The sequence below is a fragment of the Hemiscyllium ocellatum genome, chromosome 9 (genome assembly GCF_020745735.1).
Source record: "Hemiscyllium ocellatum isolate sHemOce1 chromosome 9, sHemOce1.pat.X.cur, whole genome shotgun sequence".
NCBI lineage: Eukaryota > Metazoa > Chordata > Chondrichthyes > Orectolobiformes > Hemiscylliidae > Hemiscyllium > Hemiscyllium ocellatum.
This window is the reverse complement of record NC_083409.1, coordinates 51,507,583-51,535,228: the sequence shown is the minus strand read 5'-3', so window position 1 is coordinate 51,535,228 and position 27,646 is coordinate 51,507,583. Positions and strand designations below refer to the sequence as shown.

Genomic DNA, 27,646 nt, shown 5'->3' with positions numbered 1-27,646 from the left:
CAAATATGACATAACCTGTACAATTGCATTTCATAAAATCTGGGGGAGGTCATGCCTCACTAATTTGATCGAGTTTTTTTGAGGAGGTAACGAAGATGATTGATGAGGGAAAAGTGGTTGATATTGTCTTCATGGACTTCAGTAAAACCTTTGACAAGGTCCCACATGACAGACTGATAAAACAGTGAAATCACATGGTATCAGAATTGAGTTGGCAAGATGAACACAGAACTGGCTTAGTCATAAGAAAGTGCTAGCTTTCGGGAGCACTGCTCCTTCATCAGGTAGCTGTGGAGCAGGATCATAAGACACAAAATTTATAGCAAAAGATTACAATGTCATGCTACTGAAATGATATATTGAACAGACCTAATATATCATTTCAGTTGCATAATACTGTAATCGTTTGCTATAAATTCTGTGTCTTATGATCTTGCTCCACAGCTACCTGAAGGAGCAGCGCTCCTGTTGGATGATAACCTAGTATTCTGTGATTTTTAACTTTGTCCACCCCAGTTCAACACCAGCACCTCCACATCTTAGTCATAGGAAACAGAGGGTAGCGGTGGAAGGATGCTTTTCGGAATGGAGGGTTGTGGCTAACAGTATTACAAAGGGATCAGTGCTGGAACCTCTGCTGTTCGCAGTCTACATAAACGATTTGGAGGAAAACATAGCTGGTCTAATTAATAATTTGCAAACAATACAAAAATTGGTAGAGTTGTGGATAGTGAAGCCAATTCTCAGAGGATACAGCAGGACATAAATCAGTTGGAAGCATGAGTAGAAATATGGCAGATGGTGTTTAATCCAGACAAATATGATGTGATGCATTTTGGAAGGTCCAGTACAGGTGTAAGTTATACAGTGAACCGCAGAACCCTTAGGAATATTGATATGCAGAGGGATCTTGATGTGCAGATCCATAGATCACCAAAGGCAGCGACGCAAGTAGACATAGTTATAAAAAAGACCTATGACATGCTTGCCTTCATTGGAAGGGGCATTGAGTATAAGGATAGACAGGTTATGCTGCAGCTTTATAGAACTTAAGTTAGGCTACATTTGAAATATTGCACACAGTTTTGATCACCACACTACAAAAAGGATGTGGATGCTTTGGAGAGGGTACAGAAAAGGCTGACAAGGATGTTGCCAAGCATGGAGGATTTTAGCTACGAAGAAAGCTTGGATAGACTAGGTTTGTTTTCATTAGAAAGCAGGAAGTTTAAAAGAGATGTGCAAGGCATGTTTTTCACACAAAGCATGATGAATGCCTGGAATACGTGGCCAAAGTGCACAGCACTCGTGGTACAGCCTCAGTAATACCTTGTATGTCACATGAGCTGTTTTTCAATCCACTAGAACCCACACAGAATGTAGTAAATTCTTGAAGATTTTGGCCAATGCTTCCACTATCTCTGCAGCCACATCATTTAAAACCCATGGATGCAGGCCAACTGGTTCTGGTGACTTATCATCCGTTAGCCCCAGTACTAATGATTAATCGACCCCAGGCTTCAGCTTCTCTTTCATGCCAGCTCCTCATTGCAAAGGTTTGCTGGTCTGAGTATAATGTGGAAATTCAGAGGTTATGCATCTTGACAATAAAAAGAGGACATGAATATTATAATTGAGAACAATTCCAGAAAACTACAGAACAGAGGGATTTGGGAGTATAGAGAGGTACTGCACAGAAACAGACCCTTCGAACCAACTTGTCCATGCCAACCAGATATCCTAAATTGTCCCATTGGCCAGCATTTGGTCCATATCTGTCCAAATTGTTCTTATTCACATACTCATCCAGATGCCTTCTAAATGTTGCAATTGTACTAGCCTCCACTACAACCTCTGGCACTTCATTCCATGCATGCACCACTTTCTGCATGACCTCTGTAAAGTCACCCCTCAGCCTCCAACACTCCTGATAAAACAGCCCCAGCCTATTCAGCTTCTCCCTATAGTTCAAACCCTCCAACCCTGAAACATCCTTGTAAATATTTTCTAAACTCTTTCAAGCTTAACAACATCTTTCCTATAGCAAAATTACATGCAGTATTCCAAAAGTTGCCAAACCAATGTCCTGTAACATGAACCTCCCAACTCGTAAACTCAATACACTGACCAATAGTAAAGTGTACCAAACACTTTCTTCACTAACCTGACTACCTGCTACTCCATTTTCAAGGAACTATGAACCTGAACTCCAAGGTGCCTTTGTTTGGCAACACTCCCCCAGCCCATACCATTAATTGTATAAGTTCTGCCCTGATTTGCCTTACCAAAATCCTTGTCCATGAATCACTAAATCCTGGCATCCAAGTTCAGTGGGTAATAGGGAGGGCAAATGGTATGTCAGCCTTTTTTTTGATAGAATGGCGTATGAAAACAGTGAGGTTTCACAAAAACTATACAAGGCACTTGAATGAATGATTTATTTATTGCCACTTATATTTTACAGTGAATAATTTGACAAAACACATTGATGAAGGCAGAGAATGGATTTGGTATACATGGATTTTAGCAAGATGTTTGATTCTCCATGGTAGGCGCTTGCAGAAAGTAAGGCGGCACAGGATACAGTGAAGTCTAGTTGTCTGGATACAGAATTGGCTGGCCCATAAAAGACAGAGGTGGCAGTAGATGCAAAGTATTCAGTCTGGAGCTTGGTGATTTGTGGTGGTCTGCAGGGATCAGTTCTGGAACCTCTGTGACTTTTACATATGACTTGGATGAGGAAGTGGAAGGGTGGATTAGTAAGTTTGCCAATGACACGAAGGTTGGTGGAGTGATGGACAGTATGGAGAGCTGTGTAAAGCTCTGTCTTTACACAGAGTGGTAAGTGTGTGGAATGCACTGCCAGCAATGATAGTAGAGTCAGATACATTGTTGTAGTTTGTAGCGGGACATTGACTGGATGCAGAACCGGGAGAAAGAGAGGATTGCAGACGCTGGAGATCGGAGTCAAAGAGCGTGGTGCTGGAATAGCACAGCAGGTCAGACAGCATCTGAGGAGTAGGAGAAACGATGTCTCACCCACACAGCGCAAGAAATGCAAAACCTGCACCCACACCTATGTCCTTACCTATGAACAAGGCCCCAGAGGAGCCTTCCACATCCAACAGAGATTTATATGTACTTCCATAGATGTCACCTCCTGTATGTGTTGCTCCTGATGTGGTCTCCTCTACACTGGGGAGACAGGACACCAAAGTGTGGAACGTTTCAGAGAATATCTCTAGGACACACACACAAAACAACTCCACCGTCCAGTTCCCGAACACTTCAACTCCTCCCACTCCACCAAAGACATGCAAGTCCTGGGCCTCCTCCACTGCCAAACCTTAACCATCCAATGCCTGGAAGAAGAATGCCTCATCCTCTGTCTTGTGACCCTCCAACCACACGGGATCAATGTGGATTTCACCAGTTTCCCCATCTCCCCTCCCCCCACATCCCAGACCCAACCCTCCAACTCAGCACCATCCTCCTGATCTGTACTGCTTGTCGATCATCCTTCCCACCTATCTGCTCGACTCTCCTCTCCAACCTATCACCTTCACCCCCACCTTCATCCACCTATCACATTCCCAGCTACCTTTTCCCCAGCTCCACCCCACTCCCATTTATCTCTCAACCCCCTTGGGCCACAAGCCTCATTCCTGATGAATGGCTTATGCTTGAAACGTCTATTCTCCTACTCCTTGGATGCTGCCTGACAGAATGCAGAACCGGGCTGATAAGTGGCTGATGGAGTTCAACCTGGAAAAGTGTGAAGTGGTTCAATTTGGAAGACTGAATTTGAATACAAGGTTAAAGGCAGGATTCTTGACAGTGTAGAGGAAAAGAGGGATCTTGGGGTCCACCCAAATTGATAAGGTTGTCAAGCAGGCATATGGTGTGTTGTCTTCATTAGCGGGGACTGAGTTTAAGAGCCATGAGGTTAAGGTGCAGTTCTGAAGAGCCCTGGTTACACTGGAATATAGTTTTCAGTTCTGGTTGCCTCATGAAAGGAAGGATATAGAAGCTTTAGAAAGGATGCAGAGGAAATTTACCAGCATGCCTGGACTGGAAGGAATGTCTTACGAACAAAGTTTGAGGGAGCTTGGACTTTTCTCATTGGAGCAAAGAAGGGTGAGAGGTGATTTGATAGACATGTACAAGATGATGAGAGGCATAGCTAGAGTTGATGGTCAGAGACATTTTCCTAGGGTGGAAATGGCTATCAATAGGGAGCATAACTTTAAGGTGATTAGTGGAAGGTTTAAGGGAGATGCCAGAGGTAGGTTCTTTACACAGAGTGGTAAGTGTGTGGAATGCACTGCCAGCAATGATAGTAGAGTCAGATACATTAGGGACATTTAAGCGACTCTTGGATAGGCACATAGAAGATAGATTAGTCTGATAGAGTAAGATAAAAGGTTGGCACAATGTTGAAGGCAAAAGGGCCTGTACTGTGCTGTACGGTTCTATGTTTCAACACAGTAAACACAGTGTAAAGGTTCAACTGTTGTCACAATCTGATACCATTTTGAATAGTTTAAGAATAAAAAGGATAAAAGATATAACTGAAAGAGGCAGGGAAGAGGGGCCAGCAAGAGGTCATTGTCCACATTGGAACCAACGACATAGGAAAGGAAAAGCTGAGATTCTGAAGGGAGATTACAGAGAGTTCGGTAGAAATTTAAAAAGGAGGTCCTCGGGGGTAGTAATATCTTGATTACTCACAGTGCTACGAGCTAGTGAGGGCAGGAATAGGAGGATAGAGCAGATGAATGCATGGCTGAGGAGCTGGTGTATGGGAGAAGGATTCACATTTTTGGATCATTGGAATCTCTTTTTGGGTAGAAGTGACCTGTACAAGAAGGACGGATTGCACCTAAATTGGAAGGGGACTAATATACTGGCAGGGAAATTTGCTAGAGCTGCTCGGGAGGATTTAAACTAGTAAGGTTGGGGGGGGGGGGGGGGTAGATGGGACCGAGGGAGATACTGAGGAAAGGTATCAATCTGAGACGGGTACAATTGTGAACAGAAGCGACTCAAACAATCAGGGCAAGCAGGGACAAGGTAGGACTAATAAGTTTAACTGCATTTATTTCAATGCAAGGGGTCGAACAGGGAAGGCAGATGAACTCAGGGCATGGTTAGGAACATGGGCCTGGGATGTCATAGCAATTACAGAAACATGGCTCAGGGATGGGCAGGACTGGCAGCTTAATGTTCCAGGATACAAATGGCACAGGAAGGATAGAAAAGGAGGCAAGAGAGGAGGGGGAGTGGCATTTTTGATAAGGGATAGCATTATAGCTGTGCTGAGGGAGGATATTCCTGGAAATACATCCAGGGAAGTTATTTGGGTGGAACTGAGAAATAAGAAAGGGATGATCATCTTATTGGGATTGTATTATAGACCTCCTAATAGTCAGAGGGAAATTGAGAAACAAACTTGTAAGGAGATCTCGGCAATCTGTAAGAATAATAGGGTGGTTATGGTAGGGGATTTTAACTTTCCAAGCATCGACTGGGATTGCCAGAGTGTTAAAGGCTTAGATGGAGAGAAATTTGTTAAGTGCGTACAAGACAATTTTCTGATTCAGTATGTGAATGTACCTACAAGAGAAGGTGCAAAACTTGACCTACTCTTGGGAAATAAGGCAGGCAGGTGATGAGGTGTCAGTGGGGAAGCACTTTGGGGCCAGCAACCATAATTCTATTAGATTTTAAACAGTGATGGAAAAGGATAGACCAGATCTAAAAGTTGAAGTTCTAAATTGGAGAAAGGCCAATTTTGATGGAATTAGGCAAGAACTTTCCAAAGAGGTAAAAACAATGACTGCAGATGCTGGAAACCAGATTCTGGATCAGTGGTACTGGAAGAGCACAGATGTTCACAGGAAAAGGGACGGCTGGAAAATGGGAGGCCTTCAGAAATGAGATAACAAGAATCATGAGAAAGTATATTCCTGTCAGGGTGAAAGGAAAGGCTGGTAGGTATAGGGAATGCTGGATGACTCAAGAAATTGAGGTTTTGGTTAAGAAAAAGAAGGAAGCATATGTAAGGTATAGACAGAATAGATCAAGTGAATTCTTAGAAGAGTATAATGGCAGTAGAAGTATACTTAAGAAGGTAATCAGGAGGTCAAAAGTGGACATGAGAAAGCTTTGGCAAATAAAATTAAGGAGAATACAAAGGGTTTTTCAAATACATTAAGGACAAAAGGGTAACGAGGGAGAGAATATGGCCCTTCAAAGATCAACAAGGTAAGCCTTTGCGTGGAGCCGCAGAAAATGGGGGAAATACTAAATGAGTATTTTGCATCAGTATTTACTGTGGAAAAGGATATGGAAGATATAGATTGTAGGGAAATTTATGGTGACATCTTGCAAAATGTCCAGATTACAGAGGAGGAAATGATGAATGTCTTGAAATGGGTGAAGGTGGATAAATCCCAGGACCTGATCTGGTGTACCTGAGAACTCTGTGGGAAGCTAGCGAAGGGATTGCTGGGCCTCTTGCTGAAATATTTGTATCATTGATAGTCACAGGTGAGGTGCAAACGTGGTGCCACTGTTGAAGAAGGGTGCTAAGGACAAGCCAGGAACTATAGACCAGTGAGCCTGACGTCGGTGGTGGGCAAGTTGTTGGAGGGAATCCTGAGGGACAGGATGTACATGTTTTTGGAAAGGCAAGGACTGATTACGGATAGTCAACATGGCTTCGTGCATGGGAAATCATGTCTCACAAACTTGATTGAGTTTTTTGAAGAAGTAACAAAGAGGATTGATGAGAGCAGAGTGGTAATGTGATCTATATGGACTTCAGAAAGGCGTTCGACAAGGTTCCTCATGGGAGACTGATTAGCAAGGTTAGATCTCACGGAATACAGGGAGAACTAGCCATTTGGATACAGAACTGGCTCAAAGGTAGAAGACAGAGGGTGGTGGTGAAGGGTTGTTTTTCAGATTGGAGGCCTATGACCAGTGGAGTGCCACAAGGATCGGAGCTGGGCCCTTTACTTTTTATCATTTACATAAATGATTTGGAAGGAGAAGGTGAGGACTGCAGATGCTGGAGATCAGAGCTGAAAATGTGTTGCTGGAAAAGTGCAGCAGGTCAGGCAGCATCCAAGGAGCAGGATAATCGATGTTTCGGGCATGAGCCCTTCTTCAGGAATGAGCAGAGTGTGCCAAGCAGGCTAAGATAAAAGGTAGAGAGGAGGGATTTGGGGCAGGGGCATTGGAAACGCGATAGGTGGAAGGAGGTTAAGGTGAGGGTGATAGGCCGGAGTGGGGTGGGGGTGGAGAGGTCAGGAAGAAGATTGCAGGTTAGGAAGGTGGTGCTGTGTTCCAGGGTTGGGACTGAGACAAGGTGGGGGGGGGTTGAAATGAGGAAACTGGAGAAATCTGAGTTCATCCCTTGTGGTTGGAGGGTTCTTAGGCGGAAGATGAGGCGCTCTAGCTCCAGCCGTCATATTGCTATAGTCTGGCGATGGAGGAGTCCAAGGACCTACATGTCCTTGGTGGAGGGTGAGTTGAAGTGTTGAGCCACTGGGTAGTTGGGTTGGTTGGTCTTGGTGTCTCAGAGGTGTTCTCTGAAAAGTTCCGCAAGTAGGCGGCCTGTCTCCCCATTATAGAGGAGGCCACATCGGGTGCAGCGGATGCAATAAATGATGTGTGTGGAGGTGCAGGTGAATTTGTGGTGGATATGGAAGGATCCCTTGGGGCCTTGGAGGGAAATAAGACGGGGAGGTGTGGGCGCAAGTTTTGCATTTCTTGCGGTTGCAGGGGAAGGTGCCGGGAGTGGAGGTTGGATTGGTGGGGGGTGTGGACCTGACAAGGGAGTCACAGAGGGAGTGGTCTTTTCGGAACGCTGATAGGGGAGGGGACGGAAGTATATCCCTGATGGTGGGGTCTGTTTGGAGGTGGCGCAAATGACAACGGATGATATAATGTATCTGGAGGTTGGTGGGGTGATAGGTGAGGACCAGTGGGGTTCTGTCCTGGTGGCGATTGGAGGGGCGGGGTTCAAGTGTGGAGGAGCAGGAAGTGGAGGAGATGCAGTGGAGAGCATCGTCGATCACGTCTGGGGGGAAATTGCAGTCTTTGAAGAAGGAGGCCATCTGGGCTGTACGGTATTGGAATTGGTCCTCCTGGGAGCAGATGCGGTGGAGATGAAGGAATTGGGAATATGGGATGGCGTTTTTACAGGGGGCAGGGTGGGAGGAGGTGTAGTCTAGGTAGCTGTGGGAGTCGGTCGGTTTATAGTAAATGCCCGTGTTGATTCGATCGTCCGAGATAGAAATGGAGAGGTCTAGGAAGGGGAGGGAGGAGTCTGAGACAGTCCAGGTAAATTGAGGTCAGGGTGGCAGGTGTTGGTAAAGTGGATGAACTGTTCAACTTCCTCGTGGGAGCATGAGGCAGCGCCGAAACAGTCATCGATGTAGCAGAGGAAAAGGTGGAGGATGGTGCCAGTGTAGCTGTGGAAGATGGACTGTTCCACATATCCTACGAAGAGGCAGGCAAAGCTGGGGCCCATGCGGGTGCCCATGGCTACTCATTTGGTTTGGAGGAAGTGGGAGGATTAGAAAGAGAATTTGTTCAGAGTGAGGACCAGTTCAGTCAGTTGAAGGAGGGTGTCAGTGGAAGGGTACTAGTTGGTATGGCTGGAAAGGAAGAAGCGGAGGGCTTTGAGTCCTTCATGATGGGGGATGGAGGTGTACAGGGACTGGATGTCCATGGTGAAGATAAAACATTGGGGATCGGGGAAGCGAAAATCATGGAGGAGGTGGAGAGCGTGGGTGGTATCCCGAACGTAGGTGGGGAGTTCTTGGACTAAGGGGGAAAGGACCGTGTCGAGGTATGCGGAGATGAGTTCGGTGGGGCTGGAGCGGGCTGAGACAATGGGTCGGCCGGGGCAGTCAGGTTTGTGGATTTTGGGCAGGAGGTAGAAACGGGCGGTGCAGGGTTGTGGGACTATGAGGTTGGAGGTGGTGGATGGGAGATCCTCTGAGGTGATGAGGTTATGGATGGTCTGGGAGATGATGGTTTGGTGGTGGGACGTGGGGTCATGGTCAAGGGGGCAGTAGGAGGAGGTGTCCGCGAGCTGGCGTTTAGCCTCAGCGGTGTAAATGTCGGTGCGCCAAACTACTACCATGTTTCCCTTGTCTGCCGGTTTGATAGTGAGGTTGGGGTTGGAATGGAGGGAGCGGAGGGCTGCACATTCCGAGGGTGAGAGGTTGGAGTGGGTGAGAGGGGTGGAAAGGTTGAGGTGGTTAATGTCATGGCAGCAGTTGGCTATGAAGAGACCGAGAGCAGATAAAAGGCCAGCACAGGGTGTCCAGGTGGATGGGGTGTGTTGGAGGCGGGAGAAAGGGTTGTCAGAGGGTGGGCGAGAAATGATTTGGATGCAAACATAAGAGGTACAGTTAGTAAGTTTGCAGATGACACCAAAATTGGAGGTGTAGTGGACAGCGAAGAGGGTTACCTCAGATTACAACAGGATCTTGACCAGATGGGCCAATGGGTTGAGAAGTGGCAGATGGAGTTTAATTCAGATAAATGTGAGGTGCCGCATTTTGAGAAACCAAATCTTAGCAGGACTTATATACTTAATGGTTAAGTCCTAGGGAGTGTTGCTGAACAAAGAGACCTTGGAGTGCAGGTTCATAGCTCCTTGCAAGTGGAGTCGCAGGTAGATAGGATAGTGAAGAAGGAGTTTGGTATGCTTTCCTTTATTGGTCAGAGTATTGAGTACAGGAGTTGGGAGGTCATGTTGCGGCTGTATAGGACATTGGTTAGGCCACTGTTGGAAAATTGAGTGCAATTCTGGTCTCCTTCGTATCGGAAAGATGTGAAATTTGAAAGGGCTCAGAAAAGATTTACAAGGATGTTTCAAGAATTGGAGGATTTGAGCTATCGGGAGAGGTTGAACAGGCTGGGGCTATTGTCCCTGGAGCGTTGGAGGTGAGGAGTGATCTTATAGAGGTTTACAAAATTATGAGGGGCATGGATAGAGTAAATAGACAAAGTCTTTTCCCTGGGGTTGGGGACTAGAGGGCAGTGGAGAAGCAGGGCTGCATGTGGTCTGTTACCCAGGGCCTCATCCAGTCCCACATGATTTCTTAGTTTTTTTTCTTTTTACTTCTGCACTTTTTCTTTCATTTTTCTTTTCTTTGGAGCCTTTTCTAGCAGATTAGTTGGCAAAATCAGCCTGGAAGCTAGAGTAGGCTGTGTGGAGAATGGTGGCTCCCCACGACAGTTGCAAGCAGCAGACATGGCAGAGGGCCTAGGTTTAGGATGAGAGGGGAAAGATATAAATGAGACCTAAGGGCAACATTTTCACACAGAGGGTGGTACGTGAATGGAATGAGCTGCCAGAGGAAGTGGTGGAGGCTGGTACAATTGCAACATTTAAGAGGCATTTGGATGGGTATATGAATAGGAAGGGTTTGGAGGGATATAGGCAGGGTGTTGTAGATTGGGGTGGGATATCTGGTTGGCATGGACAGGTTGGACCGAAGGGTCTGTTTCCATGCTGTACATCTCTATGGTTCTATGAGTGTCCTGAGCCAGCTCATCAGTAACTCCTGCACTGCACACCACCTCACCCACTAATGCAGAAGTCATCATTGTTCAGGTGCCATCTCTTCACCACTGGGGCCACCTCGCTGTCACCACTGCCAATACTGGGTCCCGTGCTGAACCGATACTCACCCCACTACCAGGAGTACCCAGCTCCATTGCCACCTCAATGATGCTGGGAGTCCTGGCACCTGGCATCAAAGCAACTACTGCTGTAGCTGCTACCATGCCATGTCAGCAGTCTTAGCTCCATGCACACTGCAACCAGAAGTCCCTGGCTCCACCGCCAAACCGGGCAATCGCTGCTGTCTTGCCAAGTGTGTTGATCTGACTGCCCTCCTCAGAGATGTTGTCTTGCCTTTGAAGCCACCTTGAAAAGTCCACTACTGCCGCCGCCTCCAATCGCTGGAGGAACCCTGCCATCACTGCCACCATCAGTCCTGAATGGCGGGAGCATATCCTTGTTGCTGCTGCCTCCACCTCCTCAGTTACCGCGAGGAGCCACATCTGCTGCTGCTTGCAACTGCCATGGGGAGCCATCATTCTCCACACAGCCTACTCTAGCTTCCAGGCTGATTTCGCCAACTAACCTGCTAGAAAAGGCTCCAAAGAAAAGAAAAACGAAAGAAAAAGAGCAGAAGTAGAAAGAAAAAAAAAACAAAGAAATCATGTGGGACTGGAGGAGCCCCTGGGCAACAGCCCACAAGCAGCCCTGCTTCTCCACTGCCACCTTTAATCAGACCACCACTAGAATACTGCGATCAGCTTTGGTCTGTTATCCAAGGACAGGTATACTGTCATTGGAGGTAGTCCCAGAGAAGATTCACTAGGCTGATCCTCAGTGTGACAGAAGTGGGTACGGTCGGTGCTGGAGATCAGAGTCAAGATTAGAATGGTGCTGGAAAAGCACAGCAGGTCAGGCAGCATCCGAGGAGCAGGAAAATCGACATTTTGGGCAAAAGCCCTTCATCAGGAATTAATTCCTCCTCGGTGTGGAGTAACTGTCTTATATGGGGAGGTCGAGTAGGTTGGACCTATTCTTGTTGGAATTCAAAAAAATGAATGTTGACTTTATTGAAACATAATGTGGAGATGCCAGTGTCGGACTGGGGTGGACACAGTCAGAAGTCACATGCCATTTGGTTAGAGCCCAACAGGTTTCTTTCAACTCTCAAGCTTTCGGAGCTCTGATCCTTCATCAGGTGAAGTGACGAAGGATCAGTGCTCTGAAAGCTTTTGATTTTAAATAAACCAGTTGGATGATAACCTGGTGTCATTTGACTTCTGATTTTATTGAAACATACAAGATTCTTAGGAGACTTGACAGAGTAAATGTGGAAAGGTTGTTTCAACTTTTGGAAGAATCTAGGACCAGTCAGCATAACCTCAAGGGTCACGCATTAAGAAAGATGCAGAAGAATTTCTTCTCTCAAAGGGTAACAAATCTGTGGAATTCTCTACTGAACAGGGCTGTTGAGGCTGAGTTGTAAAATATTTTCAAGGGTGAGATACAGCGATTTTTAATCAAATGTTATAAGGAATAGGCAGGGAAATGGAGTTGAAGATTACGAGATCAGTCTTGCTCTCATTGAACAGTGGACTGAATGGCTGACTTCTGTTCCTATGACTTACTGTCTTACAGTCTAACCTGCAGTGTCATAAAAGAAAAGTAAAACGAGCCTTCATTCTCAACCAGAATCTGTTTTGTTCAGACCACATGAGAGAATTTATCCTACAATCGAAGTCATCACAGCTACTTTACTATCAACTTTTCAGCTCTACACTTTAGAAAGGGAAAACATGAAGCAAGTTCGACCTGCAATGGTCATGGACAGTATTCATCTTTATAAATATATTCTAATTGTACCGACTTTTAACCATTTTATCTTTGTTGATAACTTTAAAAAAGTCACTTATTTGAATACCTTCCAGCAGTAGTTTCATAACCTTAAATAGTCTTTGCATTGTCTAGGACAAAAAGTTTTGCTGCTGGTTATATTTGAATTGAAACACAAACTAAAATATAGTTGTCTAAATTTACAACTCTCAGACACACTTGACGTAAGCATGATGATGAAGTCTGGTTGAGCTGTGTAACGAGTAGCATATTTACTACTGAACATCTGAGCTGGTTCATAGATTATTTCAAGAACTGCTTTGAGGCAGAACAAATCTTGAATTATTATGAAATGAAATATGCAACAACAATGTATACCTGCTTGCTCCCATAATGAACATATCATTGTGAGTCCAGACTACATGTGGTTGTGGGTAGCCTGTGACGGAGCAACTGATTCGCACCTCTTTTCTTTCAGTGAAGGTCTGGTTCTTGGGGTACACTGTGACTCTTGGAGGTTCTGTTTTAAAACATAATATCACCAGTCACTTAAAATGAAATAGAACATAGAATAGTACAGCACAGAACAGGCCCTTCAGCCCACGATGTTGTGCTGACCACTGATCCTCATGTATGCATCCTCAAATTTCTGTGACCATATGCATGTCCAGTAGTCTCTTAAATGTCCCCTATGACCTTGCTTCCATAACTGCTGCTGGCTCCGAAAGCTACTGTGCTCCAATTAAACTTGTTGGACTATAACCTGGTGTTGTGTGATTTTTAACTTGGGTCTGTAATTGCCAGGGATTTCCCTATTTCCTTCCTTGAAGAGAGGAATTACATTTGCCTCTCTCCAGTCCTCAGGTACGACTCCAGTGGAGAGCAAGGATGCAAAGATCTTTGCAAGTGGCGAAGCAACTGCATTTCTCGTTTTCCAAAGCAAATCACGCAGAAATTGATGATTCAAACAAAACAGATCAATTTTCAGGAAAGTAGTCAAACATAACCTCAAGCACTAGTTTGTCTGTTTAAAAAAAAGGGTTGTTCTATTTATGGATATTTTTTGGATTATCAGTTTAGACATTTGGATTTTTGGTCCAGAGCAGAATCACATACTCTCATATTCTATAAATATCAAATTCAACTCCTTAAAAATATTTCAACCTTGATAAGAATATCATTCTTGATTGATGTAAAAATGTCGATTCCTGATGAAGGGCTTTTGCCTGAAACGTCGATTTTCCTGCTCCTCGGATGCTGCCTGACCTGCTGTGCTTTTCCAGCATCACTCTAATCTAGACTCTGGTTTCCAGCATCTGCAGTCCTTGTTTTTACCCTGATGTAGAAACGTGGGTAAGTTGAGTTAATTAAGCAATGGACAACAGAATGGATCCTTCTGATGATGTGAGAATTCAAAGCTTTTGAGGCATGTATTAAAATAATGCCACCAGTCAGCATACCAGCTCTCAGGCTCCCCCTGGCCCTCTGACAATTTTTTATCTGTGGGATTTTGGGTTGGGAGCAGGGATACCGGCCCAGAACAACAAACCGAACTAATTAAATGCCTGTTGAGTCCATGGTTAGAAACTGATCGGAATTTTCCAGTTGTTTCCTGTTCCCTCAGACTGGGCAAGAAAATATAGCTGCTCTGGAGGTTGTCTTGCGGGAGTACCTCAGTGGGCCTGAACGCAAGACAGGTCTAAATCCTGAGTACAGCTGCTGCACTTGGTTGCTCTGTGAATGGATTTGCTCTTTCTCCTGTAGCAACTCCACCCCAATTGGTGGCTTAATTGCTAAGGACTCAATTAACATTACATTTGAAAATGGGGCACCTTCTGTCCTGGAATGTGACAGACATTTTCAAGATGGAGTTTCTCAGATTGCTTGAAACTGGAGTGTCATTTACCTACCACAGATGGTTAACTTGCCCTTCACCACTAGTTGAGTAATTCAGAGAAAATCAAGAGTTATGGAGAACAGACAAGAAAAATGGAGTGCAAGCCACAGTCAGATCAATCATGATCTCATTAAATGGCAGTATATGTTCAAAAAGACAAGTGGTCCCACTTCTATTTCTTGTGGTCTTATAGGTGACTGACTATTACTCCATACAGCAGGCTTCAGATCTCCAAACCCCATAAGGAAACACTGCTTTGATGCATAAAACAAGGGGCTGGGTTTTGAGGTTACCCTACTCCACCCCACCACCCCCACCTCTGAAAACAATTCTGACCTCTGTTTCCCATCCCAGAAGTAGAATCCTGACCAATGTTTTGCATGAAACTATATTCCATTTTACCAATTCAAATATACACTGTCACCAAAAAACAGCAGGCTGAATTTTCAAAGTAGTGGCAGTCATGCCCAGGTTGGCACTCTGCTCCTGCCTTTTTACTTTAAGAAGGAGTTCTGTATTTCTGAAAAGATGTTCTGATGGGGGTTCCTTCAGAAATGCAGAATGTACTTTAAATGTGACAGATATATTGAAATGCAGGATAGGCAGGGAATTTAAAACCTGTTCCTTTTTCACAGCAGCTGTTACTGTATTCTGTGATTTAAACGTTCAGCATCACGGATATCGTTCTTACATCCTGTGAAAGGATAATTACATGAACATTAAGTGAGAGGTTAGAACTCCAGTTGGGTAAAATGCTCCTTGCATCTGGGGACAGGGATGAGGATATTGGATTTGGGGGAAACTTTCTTCTTGTGGTGTCATGAGGAATTAAGATGTCAGCTAAATGCCAAAGTTGTTGACAATATCATTAAATGAAATGACAGTGCCATCCTGGAAGTGGGAAAGCAGGAGTAAATTAGTTTTATACATTCTTTTGTAAATTACTTCTCATCTTTTGGAGAGATGGGACTTATGTTACCATGTGATCAAGAGCAACAACCACAGCCAAATCTATCACCGTCAGGTGAACATAAGTGATATCTTAACAATTATCACTTGGGACTCAGCAGTGCATACTAAATTTATTATCTACTTTGCAATGTTCTTGTACAATTCTTGCTTTGAATAAGTGTAAGTTTTTGTTGGTAATTCAAGTTGGATAGCAATGCCAAGCAATTAGATTAATTTCAACTATTATATATCTAGTAATAATTTACAGTCATATTATCTTGTCTTCATACATCTTGTACCTTTCACTCAAATTCCAGTCAGTACATTGATATCAGAAGAATTACAGAAACATTATAATCAATTAATGGTAAGGTCCTAGGGAGTGTTGCTGAACAAAGAGACCTTGGAGTGCAGGTTCATAGCTCCTTGAAAGTGGGGTCGCAGGTAGATAGGATAGTGAAGAAGGCGTTTGGTATGCTTTCCTTTATTGGTCAGAGTATTGAGTACAGGAGTTGGGAGGTCATGTTGCAGCTGTAAGGACATTGTTTAGGCCATTGTTGTAATATTGCATGCAATTCTGGTCTCCTTCCTATTGGAAAGATGTTATGAAACTTGAAAGGGTTCAGAAAAGATTTACAAGGATGTTGCCAGGGTTGGAGGATTTGAGCTTAGGGAGAGGCTGAACAGGCTGGGGCAGTTTTCTCTGGAGTTCAGAGGCTGAGGGGTGATCTTTAGGAGGTTTACAAAATTATGAGGGGCAAGGACAGGATATATAGACCTGAAGTCCTGATCTCTTTGAGTTTGCTCAAAGGAAATGAATTACCTGCACTGCAACATATTTGAATATTTTTGTACTGAGCAATTTTCCAAAATGAGGATGTGTGGCTAAAGCAGCAATTTGGTATGTTTACATGGTCTCCCCTGGGATTGGAGAGTCCAGAACTAGAGAGCATAGGTTTAGGGTGAGAAGGGAAAGATATAAAAGAGACCCAAGGGGCAACGTTTTCACGCAAAGAGTGGTATGTGTATGGAATGAGCTGCCAGAGGAAGTGGTGGAGGCTGGTACAATTGCAACATTTAAGAGGCATTTGGACGGGTATATGATGAGGAAGGGTTTGGTGGAATATGGGCCGGGTGCTGGCAGTGGAACTAGGTTGGGTTGGGATATCTGGTTGGCAAGGACAGGTTGGACCGAAGGGTCTGTTTCCATGCTGTACATCTCTATGACTGTATGACTCTAATTAATTCTTGGAATCTTTCATGGTTTATATTTGTAGTTATGAATTATCTTGTGTACATATTAAAGTAATTAATTAAAATTAATATCGTCAACAAATCTTAAGACATTTATGTTTTCAGCTTGCCTTCAACCGTGCAAGTGTTTCAAATGCTGAGGTTATTAGTAAAGGGCCCATCAAAAATTTGACTGCCTTTATGAGTCTAATATCCAGAGAGGGGGAACTGCGAATGTATGAATATGTGAAAAGTAATGCTCTTGACATTCGAGACTTAGTGTTTTGTTTTGCTGAGCTGAATTATTATTTATTAGTTTGTTGTTAGTTATTATTTATTTAGTTAAGTAGTTAGTTGGGGTTTTTAAATATATTTTATATATATTTATACATTTGTATATGAGGGCAGTTTGGGTATTTGAAATTTTTTTTGGTGTTCTTTCTTTGCTTTGAACTATATTGTTTTGTATTTGTTGAAATATTTAAAAATCTATTTTCAATAAAAATATATTTTTAAAAATTGACTGTATCTGGAGGTAAATCCTTATTTGGGAAATGTAAAAAGATTAAATCAGGTTTTCATGGAGTCATAAATATTCTGGGGACTTCAGATGGCAAGAAGCATCCAGATCAAGATGTCCTGTCCTTTTCTTATTCATTCATGTGATGTGGGTTTTGCAGTCTGGGCCAACGTTTATTGCCCATCCCTCAATGTTCTTAAGATAATGGTAAGCTGTCTCCTTGAACTGCTGCCATCCATTGGGGGTGTGAGGGGGTATGAGGGGAAGTGTTTGGTGGAGGGGAGCATGGGCGAGCAGCTATAACTACAATGTTCTTAGGTGAGCATGAGTCGCCATGTATGGTATGGGAAATGGGTGTGACAAGTGAGGACTAGAAGGCCTCTTATGTTTAAGAAAGTAACTGGGGAAACGTGCCAGAGAACCAAAGCAGGCCTTTAAACAGTTCATCTTGGTATTTGCCAGAAACCGAGTCAGCTGAAGGGGTGCCTGACCAAACTCAATTGTACACGTAAGACCCCCAATCTGAATGAAGATCTGCCACACAGGCACTTTCCCCCCAAAGCATATTCAGTGAGCTGGCATGACTGATTCATGCTACCAAACTTGGGAGGCTGAAATCTAGGTCCAGATGTCCCTTATATCACTTGATGTACAAGGATTTGACAGAAGAATGGATATAAGGTGACGATTTGAGAATTGCAACTGAATACCGAAATGAGTTTGCGCACTCACATATTGAGCCTTGGGCTTAATTGAGAAGTTTGTCAAGCCAAAATATCAATTATCTTTAGATTAGATTAGATTCCCTACAATGTGGAAACAGGCCCTTCGGCCCAAACAGTCCGCACCAACCTTCCAAAGAGTAACCCACCCAGACCCATTTCCGTAATGCACCTAACACTATGGGCAATTTAGCATGGCCAATTCACCTGACCTGCACATATTTATAAAGGCCATTTTCAAAGATGTGTCTGTAACAATACCTTGGGATTGCTGGAGAAGGGGAAATGTAACAAATGAAGCTCATGCAATAAATCCAGACAAATACCACACCAACGTCACATTTTGACTTACCAGGTAATTCTGGTATAATGCGCATTTCATCAACGCAAATTGATGAAATCAGTGTTTGGATAAGGCAAACTTTGTGAATGGGTATATCAATTTTCTATGTCGATCTCCTGCTGTGTGATTTCCTATTGCGTGGTTGCAGAAGAATGCAACCATTGCATTACACCAGAACGCACTTGTACTTTAAACGACTGGAAAACATAGGTTACTAACCAAGCAACTATTTGAAAGGCTCACAAACTCACCAATTTACTTGACTGATGAACTTGAGTTAAAAGAACATATTCACCGGGTTTCCGTACTTTAGAAAATAACTGTTCCTTGCAAACCAATTGTATTTGTTACTGATAACTAGAAAATATTAATTGCCAAATTATTAGCAGCATGGTGGCTCAGTGGTTAGCACTGCTGCCTCACAGTTCCAGAGACCCAGGTGCAATTCCCACCTCAGGCGACTGTCTGTGTAGAGTTTGCACATTCTCCCTGTGGCTGCATGGGTTTCCTCTGGGTGCTCCAGTTTCCTCTCACAATCCAGAGGTGTGCAGGTCAGGTGAATTGGCCACGATAAATTGCCCGTAATGTTAGGAGCATTAGTCAGGGGTAAATATAGGGTAGGGGAATGGGTGTGCGTGGGTTACTCTTCGGTGGGTCGATGTGGTCTTTTTGGGCTGAAGGGCCTGTTTCCATTTTGTAGGCAATTTAATCAAACTCGACAATTTAAACTCCAATCTTTCTTAAATTTGTCCCTTCATAAACAGATAGATATACAAAGATAAACAGGGTTTGAATATTAAGGGCAGTAAAGAATGCCAGTGACATACAGTTTGGACCATAGGATTTGATTATTTGTTTCCTTTCTTTTCATTTCAATTCTTCTTAAATTTTCTGTTGTTGACACAAAGTTGTTTGCACACCGATGCTGCCTTTCATTCATTGGTTGGAAATTCACCCTTTCGCAGACTTTAAAAGCATTTTATTCCTACTTCATCCAAATATCTCTCTTTAATGTTGATTCTCTGCTGCACACGCTCCTGGTCAGAAGCCAATCAATTGCTTTCAAGCAGCTTCCCTCCATAGTTCCGAACCCAACCCATGGTGTCTGCTTTTGCTATCATCATTCCAGGAAAAAGGCAACATCGTAAATTGTTTGCAATGTGGTCCAGTAAAGATTATTTCAAAAACTGCAGCCATCTTTTTGCACGGTCTCCTTGGTATGAAAGAAAATCTTCCATTTTAAGTCCACCATCCAAAAATGAAAAAAATTAAAATATGGAATTTACAGTAAATTGCTCTTTATCTATAAAAAGTTACAATTTCAATAGTGTAGCCTTGTGGAATCCTCGTGCATACAACAATGTCTTGGCAATTAATCATTCTACAATGCTTTCTTTATATGTTCCTTAAAATTACCTCGATTCTGGGAACAAGAATGTAACAAGAAAGGAATGAATAACTACAGGCCAATTAGCCTAACTTTGGCTATTAGGAAAATTTTAGAAATTTAAAGAAAAATTAACAGTACATTTAGAAAATAATTATTGAGTCAAAGTCAAACAGTTTTGTAAAAGGACAACAGTGTTTGACAAATTTATTAGGAGTTCTCTGAGGATGTTATAGACAGTGTGGATAAAGGAATGTCAGATGTGGAATATTTGAATTCCCAAAAGGCATGTGGTAAGCTGCCAACTAAAAGGGTATTCTACAAATAAGATTGCGTAGGGATGGGTGGTGGGAGGTGTATATAAATTATTAATTTAGATAGAAAGAAAAGAGAGAGCTGAGATAAATGCCATTGTCAGGTTGGCATATTGTAAGTATTGATTGTCATGAGTATGGCATCCGGGCTGGGGCCTCGACTATTTATGTTCTATGTAAAGGTCTTGAATGAAGGAACTGTTGCATTGTAACCAGATTTGCTGATAACAACGGTAAGTAGGAAAGCAAATTATGAGGATACAAAGAAACCACAAAAATGATATGGATAGTTTAAGTAAGTGGAGAAAAGAAATAGCAGAGAAAATGTGGGAAAATAAGAGGTTTTCTACTTTGGCAGAAAGAATAGAAAAACAAAATATTATTTAAATGGAAATGACTGCAAAATAATGCAGTACAGATAAATGTGTGTGTCCTTGTATTTGTGTGAAAGAAGTTAGTATGCAGTACAACAAATTATTAGCAAGGTAACTGGATTGTTAGCCTTTATGGCAAGTGGATGGAGTACAAAAATAGGGAAGTCTGCCTAGTACTTTCCATAATTTTGGTCTCCTTACTTAAGAACATATATATTTGCATTGACAGCAGTTTTAACTAGGGTCATGAGACCGATTCCTGTGGTAAAGGGGTTGTTTTATAAAAAAAAGAGGTTGAGTAGGTTGGGTCTCCACTCACTGGACTTTAGAATAATGAAAACTGATCTTTGTGAAATATACCAAGGTAATGAGCAGGCACGGTGGGCTAGACTATGAGATGAGGTTTTCCCTTCCTGGGGTAATCTAGAATCATGGGACAATTTCAAAAATAAAGGGTCTCCCTTATTGAGAATTGAGTATATTCAAGGCTCAGTTAGAGAGAGTTTTGATCTACACGGGAGTCAAGGGTTACAGGGATCAGGCAGTAAAACTGGATTAAGATCAGAATAAGATCAGCCACACTCATACTGAATCGTGGAACAGGCTCAATGGGCCAAATGGTTTAATCTTGTTTCTAAATTTAAGGTCAAAGTTGGCCATTTAACACTGAGATGAGGAGAAATTTCTTCGCCCAGAGGGTGGCGAGCCTGTGGAATTCTCTGCCACTAAAAGCGGTTGAGGCTAAAAGATTGAATGTTTTTAAGGGCTATGATTCTAATAGTGTTGGGAAAACTAAAACAAAGACAATAGTACTAAAGTTCTGGAGAACTTTAAAAGTGGATGAAAAGGTAACAAAGCGAACTGCACAATTTTAAGCTCAATGACATTGAATAACAAAGTTGCATAGATTATTAAAGCCAAAAGAACAACAATTTTCTTCTGCTTAGAACTCCTCATGCGATGAAACATCACAGAACACTTGAGATGAAAAAGATAAGCATCCACGAAAAAGGCACAGTATGGGTAGATTGAAGAGAGGGTCAAAAAGGAGGACTTTTATGAGGTTGCTTCAAAGTGAGAAGAAATTTGCAAGTCAAAGTACATTTGATGAAAGATTGAGATGTCCAGTGATAAAATAAATAGTCTGTTAGTCTGGCTATTAGATCACAATACCCCAGTGCCTGAAGCATGGGTTTTGATGTAGAGACTGATGACTCAACAAAATTCAATAGGCTGGTAGTTGGCTGGAGCTAGATGTGTAGAACATTTGTTCATGAGAAAGGGAAGTAATTTAAGACTGTTAAGAAAAAGGTTACATCAGTTTAAAGAATTTAATTTAGAAGTTCCAAACCAAAAGTGTTTTAATAAAACCCTGAAGGGGTTATTTGAATTGAAAAAGTCCAAACTCAGTTTTAGTTTCATTATCTCAAGGAAAAGAATACTGGCATTAGAGGCAGTCCAGAAAAAGGATAAAGGCAAATTACTGTGGATGCTGGAATCTGAAACCAAAAGAGAAAATTCTGGAAAATCTCAGCAGGTCTGGCAGCATCTGTAAGGAGAGAAAAGAGCTGATATTTCGAGTCTAACTGGTCCTTTGTCAAACACAGAAAAAGGATCACTGGGTTAATCCTGCATATAGAGAGATTTCCTTATGAGGCGACATTGAGTAAGTTGGGCTCATACTCATTGAACTTCAAAAGAATGAGAGGAACCTTATTGAAATATAAAAGCTTCTTAGGTGGCTTGATTGAATAGATGCAGAGAGGTGTTTCTCCTTGGTCGAAGAGTCTAGGACCAGTGGGCATATTTTCAGAATAAGCAGTCACCTATCTGAGACAGAGATGAAGAGGAAATTTTCTCTCAGAGGGCAATGAATCTATAGAATTACTTCAGAGGGCTGTCAAGACTGTGTGTAAAACCTGCAACAGACAGATTTCTAATCACTATGGGAATCAGGATTTATAGGGACAAAGCGGGGAAATGGAGTTGAAGATGATCAAATCAGCATTGAATGGTACAGTGGATGTAATGGGCTGACTGCTTAATTCTGTTCCTATATCTCATGATCTATGGTCTTATGAAAGTTCTATGAAAAGGCTATCAGATTCTAAGATAGTGAATTGAAGCTGCAGTTAACTTAAGTGCAATGGATTTGAAAGAAAAGGAAATAATCTTTGGTGTTAGTAATGTGAAGGAGTGTTTATTGGGATTAATGGGATTACATTTAACCATCTGTTTAAAAACATTTAAATTTGCATTATATGTAAATAGGAGAAAGTGAGGACTGCAGATGCTGGAGATCAGAGCTTAAAAATATGTTGCTGGAAAAGCGCAGCAGCTCAGGCAACATCAAAGGAACAGGAGAATCGATATTTGGCTTATGCCCAAAAAGTCGATTCTCCTGTTCCTTAAATTATATGTAAATAGTTTGGTTTATTCCATTTTATCTTTATTTCTCTCTGTAATTAACTTTTTTTATTGTTAAACCCAAGACTAAATATAATCAATCAAGACAGATTTCTGCATGCAATCTGACTTATTTGGTAATAACATCTGCTGGGATCATAACATTGATTGAAACAAATGTTTTGTCTTTGAATGTAGGCTTGAAGGTCAATATGGCTCACTTCTGCCCCTATTTCCTAGGGCTGCAAAAAGGACAAGCCCTATGCAGAGGAACCTCGATTATCTGGCATTCAATTATCCAAATTTTGGATTATCTGAACAAGATAGCAAGGTCCCGCTGCTTGGTTAAACTGTGTTATCTGGCATTCGATTATCCAAACATTTAACTATCCATGTCGTTCGGATAATCGAGGTTCCTCTGTACCGGGGAATGAAAAACTAAAGCCTTGTTTTGTTTTGCTTCATTCAGAACTTTCCAGGAGATATGAAATATGCAATATCTAATTCTACTTTTCCACATTACTGTTCCCTTTCTGTCTCCTTATCTCTCTTCAACAAAGATTTGAGTGAGTTTTCTGACAGAAGAGATGAGGAACTACATCACATCACATCATAAAGGCACCTGCAAGCCCATCATTCCATTCCTCATTTGCAAATGGATGTGTTTAATGTCGATGAGATATTTAAATTCAAAAGGTAGAGAAACTGGAAATCAAAAACAGATAAAAGCTAAGGAGATTGAGTCTGGATTTTAGTAGTTATGAGAAGGGCAAGCCAACTTGATCACAAAATTTTAAAAATTCACGTACAGCCCTGTATTTCTAACTGGTGAAATGGAAAGAATTAAAAAGTAATTTTCTTTTTATGTGTGTGTGTGTTGAAACTGATGCTATGTTAAATCGAAAAGGTCATAATGCATTTTCTCTTAATATAGATATTGTCTCATTTTGTTGGGGAATAAAAGTCTTTTCTTTCCTTTTTAGCCTTGTGAAAATATTAAACTACATCTATTTAACTCTGGCACTACAATGACCTCCCAAATTTAAGCACTTTACTGTTTCCTGTTTAGTGATCTCACATCAAAGAAGATTTAATGACTATGATTGAACCTGTAGTAGGTAGCAATTAACTGTCTTTAGGCCATCCTGACAGCTGTTTGCAAAAACAGGGTAATCTGGTAAGCAATACAACAAAGGTTTACTGTATAAAGAGGACTCAATATCACATGTGACAAAAGAAGCGTTTTCAAATTTTAATGATGTCAATCCAAACTAAACTACATGGTAGTCATCAGTTCTTCACACTGAAATCACCTGCCAGTCCTGTAAAAACATTTAATTTTTTTTTGTTGGCCAAAAAAATAGGTAAAGAAACCTAATCAGGACTTACTTGTGCTTAGTTTCCTCCATCTTGTATGGTGCTAAATATCCTAGTGAATTGATAATCCTTCATTCAACTTTATTTATTTCATCAACATTTGTTGCACATTTGTTTTGAAAATAGTTCATATTATTTAACCAAAGGCATCAGAAGATCTGACATGGTTTTGTTCTGAAGTGTAATATATATATATATATATATGGTATTGCAACAGCAAAATCAAAAAAAACATTTCCTACCTTGCAGAACCATTTAATGGCAAAGCAAGAGGTTAAAAAAATCAATGGTACAGAACAGGGCAATTAAGCAATTTATTAATCTAGAAATATCATTGTTCAACACTCATGATACGTTTCCCTATAACTAACCATTATTGTTGGTGAGCTATTCTGGTTTCTTTGCTGGCATTTAGGTTCTCCTGCAGGTGGACAGCTTGAGGTGGGGCTTGTAAAATCCAGCTTCCTGCTTCATCACTGCCTGCTTCTCCCATGTGTGAAGTTTTATAGGGGATGGTGGAGGGGTCCTACTCCAGCTATATATTTTAACCATGGCAAGGGGCCCACAAGGTGTGGGAAGCCCTGCAGCCTGGCTTCAGACAAGAAAATTAAAGGCTTCCTATATCCCTCAGAGGCATCATCATCCCAAGATTTTACCCTGTTTATCTACCATATCCCACAACCTCACCTCTCAAACCCTGCCCCCTACCCACTTAAATTCATCACCAAAGTGCTTCAGCCTGACCTGAGTCAAATCCCCCTCACTTACATTGTCACTGGAGCAGAACACCAATTTCCACTGGGAATTGTTCCAGCAGTAGTTACCCAAATACATATTGCTGGGACCACAGAAATACCATCCAGCTCCATGACAGTTCTCTGAAGCCAGACTTATGGTTCCTAATGGGTGAAAATCTCAACTCTACTAGGGCAGCTGTTCTTCCACTGGGCAGATTGCCCATTCACCTTTTAGTGGGGGTGGAATGAGAGATTGACCACAGCTCATAAAATCCAGCTTCTTGTGTCCAACACATTAAAGATGAAGGTGAAGAGTTTAAATTCAAAATCTTCTGCAATCTCATTCCACATTTACATCGTCCTTAAGTTTTTATCTTTATGATCTATGCAGATCAATTTCTTCAAACCAACACTAATAACACAGCAGCTGACCATCTCGAGCCAATCTTTGACGAATCATTTTTTTCAAAACCTCTTTAGTTTGAACTTCACCTTGCCTTTAAAATTATTTAAAATCTTTTCAAAATCTCTTCAATCACTTCTCAACTCTATGATCATAATTTAGCCTTGTGATGTTTTTAGTCAGGAACTCATTATAAAGCACAGCAGCATCCAAGGGGCAGGAGAGTCGATGTTTCAGGCATAAGCCCTTCGAAAGCATTGTGCTGTAATTAAATGAACCATTTTGCTGAAAGCAAATTATGCCAAGGCATCAACTCTAAAATTGGAGCTAAGTGGTCTTTTAACCATTCCATTTGATGTTACTAATTAGATAACTCAAATGGATACAGTCACAATGGGTCCAACATCCAATTTTGATATGAATCTTTGGTTTAACAGTATATGGCCATTAGCAGTTTGCACAGCTTTACACACTCAAGTGCATCTTTTCATGTTGTTCATTATTTAGCAATCATTCAAAGTTTGGTGAATTGAAGCGTGTGTTTCAATTATAAACTTTTCTTAGCATTTTCATACTAAAACACTGGAAACAGATTTCAGTGGCAGATTATTTTTCAAAGAGTCCCACAATACAAACTCTGGCAGAACATCTATAACTTGCAATCAACTGTAAAGCTTACCTTGCACTATCAGGAATACTGAAGCAAGTGTGGCACCTCCTTCATTTGCAGCAATGCAGTTGTACTGCCCAGCATCATTTGGTCGTACATTCTTGATCTCCAGAGACAGGTTTCTCATTACTTGAACCCTGTGCCTTTCTGCCAATCTTCGGTCAGCACCATTTTTCTGCCAAGTGAGGTTGTAGCGGACTGTACTCAGTGTCAAGCAGGTCAATACGGCTCTCTCACCAGGAATAACCGTGACATTGTTGGGTACTTGAATAGTTGGAGGAGGTTCTGTATAGTTAAAGGGAGAAAAATGGTAAAATATGATAGGTGAAAGAGTGACTGATGTTTATATCTTTGCTCCAAATCCAGATGGTTCAGAAGGTTTCCATTTGAAGTAACAGCGTAATTGTTTTCTCATAATTAAACTACTTCAAAAGAACATAAAGATTATTAGCTATTTTTGACAACATTTGTAGCTCAGGTTGATGGTAAGTATGTAAGTTAGTTTGCTGAGCTTGAAGGTTTGTTTTCAGACGTTTCGTCACCATACTAGGCAACATCTTCAGTGAGAGTCTCTGGTGAAGCGCTGGTGGTATATCCCACCTCTCCTTTTATAGGTCTTGGTTTCTTATGGTGGGTGATGTCATTTTCGGGTTTTTTTCCCGAGGGAAGATAGATCTGGTCGAAATCGATGTGTTTATTGATGGAGTTCTGGTTAGAATGCCATGCCTCTAAGAATTCTTGTGCAAATTCACCCACTTTAAGAAACCAAAACCCATAAATAGAGAGCCAGGACATACCACCAGCGCTTCACCAGAAACGCTCACTGATTACGTTACCTAATGTGGAGGCAAAACATCTGAAAAACAAACCCTCAAGCTCAGCAAGCTAACTTACATGCATAATGAGTATTAAATCAAACATAAAAATTTTTGGTGTACTCCAAGATTGAACAATTCAGTCTAAATTATAGCTCGTGATAACATTCTTTTTAGAAATATATTGCAAAATGAAGGTACTGAATTTTAAATTCAGTATCTGCAGGGGTGGAAAATTGGGACAATGGATTAGCCATAGTGGAAAAGCAAACCAAATGGGTGCATAACTCCATTGCCACCTACACAGAACTTCAGTTTTCATTATTTTAATCTACCCAGTAGCATTTGGGTTATTTCTGTGGCAGGCCTCCAAATACATTGTCTTAGTTGCCCCTTCTTAATGTTTAAAACCAGGCAATAGGAATTAGTGTGCACATCATGACGGAAGAATCAGAATCAGTCCTAACCTTATTACATCTGCCCTCTACATACACGAGTCTTCTAACAGAAGGTACTCAACTCAACAGAAACTGGGTAGGTGAGTGGTTGTGTATTGAAAATTGCATGGTGCATTATAGCAATTTGGGTTAGTATACATATGTACCCCCACATAGAGTGTAGGAAATAGATTAAAATAATTCATATTTAATCTCATATATAAGCTATTTGTATATTGAGATCCTGATCTGAAGAATCTCAGGTTGTGGATGCCTGCACTTGCATTATCCCTGAGGTTGCTTGCTCCAATCATTTGCATCATTATTACCATAACTGCTGTTATCAACATGGTCAGCAGTTCCCCTTACCCTCTTGAAGTTTGAATCTTACAGTTCAGTGAAATTAGACTAGATGACCCAACTAATTTTCTTTATCACTAAGGTGATGGTGTTGTACCATCTGTGATATAGTAAAGGTAAGACTGTCCTACTTCCTGTGATAGTCACACTCAATCTCACTTCTTAGGTCGAGCCAAGTCAATACCTTCTTGTTCTCCTGTGCATGCCTTCAGGCATTCTGACAATATAAGGTCTCAGTTGACCAGTTTTTCTGATGAGCATAGCTTTTGACTTCCT

General features: G+C 41.8%; 1 protein-coding gene across 1 annotated transcript in view; it reads right to left on the bottom strand.

Moving 5' to 3' along the window:
* hmcn1 (hemicentin 1) overlaps positions 1 to 27,646 on the bottom strand; it is a 610,612-nt gene that overhangs the window by 367,548 nt on the left and 215,418 nt on the right. The window contains exons 11-12 of the mRNA XM_060830300.1: positions 25,768 to 26,043; positions 12,803 to 12,944 (exon numbers count right to left, since the gene is read on the bottom strand). Of these exons, the coding sequence (XP_060686283.1) occupies positions 12,803 to 12,944; positions 25,768 to 26,043 (418 nt within the window). The remainder of the gene's footprint in view (positions 1 to 12,802; positions 12,945 to 25,767; positions 26,044 to 27,646) is intronic.